Consider the following 6,000-nt stretch of genomic DNA (forward strand, 5'->3'; position numbering starts at 1 on the left):
TATCTCTTTCAGGGCCCCACAGCCTGGAGCTGTCTGACTTCCCCCCAGCGGTGACCCCCATCACCAGTGGGAGTGGGTCTGGCCTCCCTATTTTGCCTTGAGGTTAATAAGTCCCCTGACTCTTCTCACCCCAGGGGGTGGGGGTTGCTTCTGGCCCCACCTTCCCCCACTCCCAACACTCTCCCCACCCCTATGCTCACCCATTGGTGCCTGGCAGGCTCTGCGCCCCTGCCCAGGGCTGCACTGACTGACTACTCTGTCCTCACACAGGAACGCTGTTCACCTCCCGCCAGGTGGAGCTGGATGCAAACCAGCCCACGCTGGACCTGGTGGTGGAGGTGTGTGACCATGGCTCTCCCAGCCTCTCGGCCTGGACCACAGTGCAGATCCAGGTGCTGGACGTGAATGACCACAGCCCCACCTTTCAGCAGGCGCATTACAATGCCTGTGTCCCTGAGGACCTGCACCCGGGCACCACCGTGCTGACGCTAGAGGCAGGTGACGCTGACCTGTCCCGGGAGAACGCCGGCTTTGACTACACCATCGTCAGTGGCAACAGTGGCAATGCCTTCCAGGTGGAGAGCCACGTGGGCTGGTCTCGGGGGCACCTGCGCACGCAGGGAGCCGTGGTGCTGGTGGAGGCGCTAGACTTCGAAGCCACCCCCGTTTACAATTTGACAGTGGCAGCCTCGGACCGGGGTGTGCCGCAGCGCAGCACCACCTTGCCAGTGCTAGTCACTGTGCTGGATGTCAACGACAACCCGCCCGTCTTTGCCCGGGCCGAGTACCGCACGGCCGTGAGCGAGAGCACCCCCCCGGGCACCGAGCTGCTGCGGCTGGCAGCCCACGACGCCGACTCGGGCCCCTATGGCCAGGTGCACTACAGCATCAGCTCCGGGGATCAGTGCGGGCTCTTCCAGCTGCATGAGGCCACAGGCGCCCTGCGCCTGGCACAGCCCCTAGACCGAGAGACCCAGGCCCTGCACAGCCTGGTGGTGCAGGCGTCTGACGGCCCCGGCGGGCATTTCACGCTGGTGCCCATCACCATTGAAGTGAAGGACGTCAATGACAACACACCCTACTTCCCGGTGGAGATGCTGAGCACGAGCGTGCAGGAGAATCTGCCGCCAGGCACCCTGGTCACCACTCTGCATGCTATCGACGCCGACACCGGGGCTTTCGGAGAGCTGCACTACGCTGTGCTGGAGCAGGCAGTGGGGGAGCTGGGAGCCCCTGAGGGCAGGGATGTCTTCTTCATTAACCGCTCTTCCGGGGAGCTACGCTCCCGTCTCGCCTTTGACTACGAGCGCGCCAAGACCTTCCAGCTGCTGGTGCAGGCCACAGACGCTGGCAACGCCTCAGCCACCGTCACCGTGCGGGTGCTGGTGACCGGCGAGGATGAGTACAGTCCTGTCTTCCTGAGCCCTGACTTCAGCTTCGAGGTGCCTGAGGGTGCCCACAAGGGCCAGAGCATTGGCCGGGTGTTGGCCACTGACGAGGACGAGGGTGTGGACGGCGTGGTGCTCTACTCTTTAGCTAAGCCCTCACCATACTTCGGGGTCAACCAGACCACCGGCACCATCTACCTGCGCGTGGACAGCCAGCCAGAGCCAGCAGGGCGCCCCAAGCGGGAGCCACGAGAGATGAGCCTGGAGGTGCAGGCCCGCAGCCCCCTGCCTTCCTCCCGCTCGGCCTCTGCTCAGGTCTCCATCGACATCACCCACACCTCCTTCGGCCTGGCTCCGGACCTCAACTTGCTGCTGGTAGTAGCTGTAGCTGCCTCCCTGGGCGTGGTGGTGGTGCTGGCCGCCGTGGCCATCGTCCTGGTGCTGGTCCGCTCCCGGCACCAACAGGGACACAAGAAGCCAGAGCAGGACTCGCAGCTCAACCGCATGCAGAGTGGCTCCTTGCAGAAGCTAGGCCATGAGGAGCCAGTGCTTCCCGGCAGTGACCGCATCTACCACCAGGCCCTGCCAGGCTATGGCAGTGAGTCAGCCGGACCCTACCCGCGGGGTGGCTCCCTGGACCCCTCCCACTCCAGCGGGCGTGGCTCAGCCGAGGCAGCCGAGGACGATGAGATCCGGATGATTAACGAATACCCACGTGTGGCCAGCGTCACCTCCTCCATGCAGGAGCACATCTCAGCCCGCGGTCCCGACTCGGGCATCCAGCAGGACGCCGACCAGCTCTCTGACATCTCCTGTGAGCCCACCACTCTGGAGAGCGCCCAGTGGTTCAAGACCAAGAAGGGCTCCAGCCTGCTGCTGCCTGGGCAGCCGCCCCAGCTGTACCGCGACGAAGGGGGCAGTAGCACCTTCCTGGGCGTGGGCTGCGGCCTGAGCGTCTCCTCCCACCCCAAGGACTACACCTTCCCCGAGGATGGCAAGCCCTCTGTGGAGGGCTCCCTCACCGCTGTTGTGGCTAGTGAGGAGGAGCTCCGTGGCAGCTACAACTGGGATTACCTGCTGAACTGGTGCCCCCAGTTCCAGCCCCTGGCCAGTGTCTTCACCGAGATCGCCCGGCTCAAGGATGAGAGCTCCCTGCGCAAGCCCTTCCAAGCCAAGCCCAAGGCAGAGCCCAAGCCCCGCATTGATCCGCCGCCCCTTATCACCTCGGTGGCCCATCCCGGGGCCAAGTCAGTGCCCCCCAAGCCAGCAGTGGGCAGGACCTTCCCGCACCTGTCTTCCCTGCGCCGCTCACCCATCAGCCACGAGGGGTCCATCTCCTCCTCGGCCATGTCGCCCAGCTTCTCGCCCTCGCTGTCCCCGCTGGCTGCCCGCTCCCCCGTGGTGTCGCCTTTTGGTGTCTCCCAGGGGCCCTCAGCCTCTGTCATCAGCGCCGAGCACTCGCTGGAGCTCCCTGAGGAAGCTGAGCTCAGGATTTAGCCAGGCTCCCATGGACTCTCAGCCCCTCCTGCTATTCTCTGCAGCCTCCAGGTGCGGCGGGGGCGGAAGAGCTGGATCTGCCACCCCCACAGGCTGCTTCATTCTCAGACCCCAGCAGGTTGCTGCTTCTGGTTCCAGTCGCTCCACATGGGCTGCCAGTTCCACTACTAATTTCAGCGCCCCGATAGGTTGCTTGCGGTGGTGCTGGTCCCACTGCCTCAAATGGCTGCCGGTTCTGGTGCTGGTGTTAGACCTGCTCTCTCATGGTACTGTTTGCCCTGAGTGGTGGGGGCGGGGGGCGAAGTGGTGTCCTCGCCACCCCTGTGATGGCCATGGCCGCTCGTGACCTCATTCCTCCAGTCCTGTGGGCCAAGCTGCCCAGCCGGGAGTGGCAGCAGCTGTACCTGCCTGGGATTTAGTTTGGGGGGCCGGACTGTGAGCTAGAGGCCGGGAAAGCGCTGGGTGAAGGTTTCTGGGGTGGGGACACATTCCAAAGGGGTGGGGGGAGCATGGGCCAGCATACCAGACATCATGCCATGCACATGGACAGAGCTCACTCCGCCACACTGAGCTGGCTGTCTCCCACTCCCCATCACCTCCAACTTGTAGGCCCATCGGTGAGGGCTGATCCTGTTCCCTGTAGACCTACCAAGACCCAGGAGAAATCCCATTCCCTGCAGGCCTGTCCAGCCCCAGAATGGGGGGAAATCTGGATACAGGGCAGGGAAACAGGACACAGGGGGATCTGGGGGATGAGATACCCTACACCGCAGGTCTGGCCTAACACAGGGTGGAGGGTCCTATTCCCACAAACCCCTCCAGACACAGTGGGGAACAGATCCTGTTCCCTGCAGTCTTGCCAGGGGGAAGGAGGGAGGGAATCCTGTTCCCTGCTGCCCCATCCAGTCCCCAGGGCAGGGGATCCTGTTCCCTGTAGACCCATCGAGACCCCAGGGGGGATCCTGTTCCCTGCCACCCCATCCAGACTCAGGGAAGGAATTCCATTCCCTGCAGGCTCGTCTGGCTCCGGGGGGCAGATCTGGTTCCCCACAGATCATCCACACCAGGAGCTTTCCAGCTCATTGATTCTGTTTTTTGCTGCTGAGACAAGCTGCATAGAGGAAGCAGCTTTAGGAGGGCCAGAGACCCTGAGGGCTGCCACAGAACCACGCCTGTTCCATGGGCATGCCCTGATTCCCAGCCACTTCACCCCTTGGGCATCACCTGTACCAGGGCCAGAGACACGCTTGGGCCCCTCCCATGACTGAGCCGGTCCTGTGGCCCCTGGAGGGACAGGGCAGATGGAGACAGCATGGACCGCACCTGGGGCTTTCAGCAGCTGTAAGCCCCACCTGGGTGTGTTGCTGCACTTTCTCTTTCGGCCGCAAGACAGCATCCAAAAGAGCCCGCCGCCCCCCAGTCTGTGCAGCCACAGTGCCCCCTTTCCCAGGCAGGGGCAGGTCTGTGCAGCCATGAGGACCCCTTCCCCAGCCAGGGTGGGTCTGTGCAGCCATGAGGACCCCTTCCCCAGGCAGGGGCAGGTCTGTGCAGCCATGAGGACCCCTTCTCCAAGCAGGGGCAGGTCTGTGCAGCCATGAGGACCCCTTCCCCAGCCAGGGTGGGTCTGTGCAGCCATGATGCCTTATCCAGGTAAGGGCCTGTGCTGCTGCAATGCCCTGCTGGTGGAGGGGTGGGGGCAGAGGGGGTCTGTGCAGCCACGATGCCCCCTCCCGCACCGGAGGGGGGGTCTGTGCAGTTGAAAGACACCCCCTGCCCATCTGCCTTGGGCTGGGGTCCCTGGATCCAGGGCCTCCACTGTAGGAGCCCCATATTCCCCTGTGGGAGGGGTGGACAATTGGTTGTGGCTGCTCATCTCCCCTCCATGTGGTGCTGTGAGCATGGCACGGGTACATGCTCCCATAGTCCCCACCCTCCTGCTGCCACCCGTGTCTCACTGCAGCCCATCTTGGTGCCCCAGTGTCACTCTCACATGCTCAGCCCTGGCACCAGAATGTCTTGCACAACCCTGTGTCTTGCACAAGCCTGGGCTATGGGGCTGCACCAACTGGAATTGGACACACGCTGCGACAGACAGGCAGCATGCTCCCCTGCCATCCAGCACCATGCACAGTACCAAGGCCGGGTCCAGGACCCCTGAGGGGATGACAGAGGCTCTCCATCCTGCCCAGCTACGTTTGGGGGGCTACATCTGTCTGTTCGCTTCCATCCACCAGGCTGCAGCAATAACCCGGCAGGAGGGCTAGCACCTGGGCGCACAAAGCAATCAGATGCTGGGCTGACAGGGTGAGGCGGGGACAGAGCAGCGCAGGGTGCAGCAGATGTGAACAGGCTGTTGCGGGGGGAGGGTGCAGCCACCTAAGGTGTGACTTGGTGGGTGTGGTTGGGGGAGGGTGCAGCAGGGGACTGGGTGTGGCTGGGGACAGGTGGGTATATAACAGCAGGGGATAGAGTGCCCCTTCCCCCAGCTGTGGTTTGATTGTGAAAGTTTCATGCTGGAATTTTGTGGCTCAGCCCTGCCCCCTCCCTCCATCAGTCCTGCCCCCCACCTCTCTGCGCTCAGCTGCCCCCACTTTGGCCCCGCCCATCTGTGCCCAGCCCCCTCCATCAGCTCAGCTCAGTCACCTTGAGCTGCTTTTCCCAGTGCTCGTTGGGCATTTCAGCCCAAGTGTGGTTCTCTAGCACCCTCACTTATCCTGGGACAGGGACATGCAGGAGTACCCGGGGGTGGGGAGAGCCTGGGGTTGGTGGTGACATGGGGGGGAAAGCCCAGAGGGGCTGGTGACATGGGGGGTAGGAACCAAGGGGCAGGGTAGTGACCTGGGGGGGCTGCGGTGACATGGGGGGTGGCCCAGAGGGGGTGCGGTGACATGGGGAGAGCCTGTGGCAGGGGTTGAGGTCCCCTGGGAAGACGGAACAGAAGCCGCAGTGCAGGGCACTTGCTAAGGTGCAATGCTCCCCTGGCCGCAGCAGAACTAAGGGGCTACAGCCCCAGAGCTGGGGCCCTGCCACGTGATCCCCTGTCGCAGGCAGGGCTGGGCTGTGTTCCTGGGGCAGCAGGAGTGGACAGGGGCAGTGGCCCAGAGAATTCTCTGCC

At 63.7% G+C, this 6,000-nt stretch overlaps 1 protein-coding gene across 1 annotated transcript in view; it reads left to right on the forward strand.

Moving 5' to 3' along the window:
* Nucleotides 1-5,657, forward strand: part of DCHS1 (dachsous cadherin-related 1) — a 131,606-nt gene extending 125,949 nt beyond the window's left edge. Inside the window, exon 21 of the mRNA XM_084635833.1 lies at nt 271-5,657. Coding sequence (XP_084491959.1) covers nt 271-2,885 — 2,615 coding nt within the window. The 3' untranslated portion in view covers nt 2,886-5,657. The remainder of the gene's footprint in view (nt 1-270) is intronic.
* Nucleotides 5,658-6,000: the final 343 nt, after the last annotated feature.

The sequence above is a fragment of the Lepidochelys olivacea genome (genome assembly GCF_965140295.1).
Source record: "Lepidochelys olivacea isolate rLepOli2 genome assembly, chromosome: 1".
In the NCBI taxonomy this organism is placed as follows: Eukaryota; Metazoa; Chordata; order Testudines; family Cheloniidae; genus Lepidochelys; species Lepidochelys olivacea.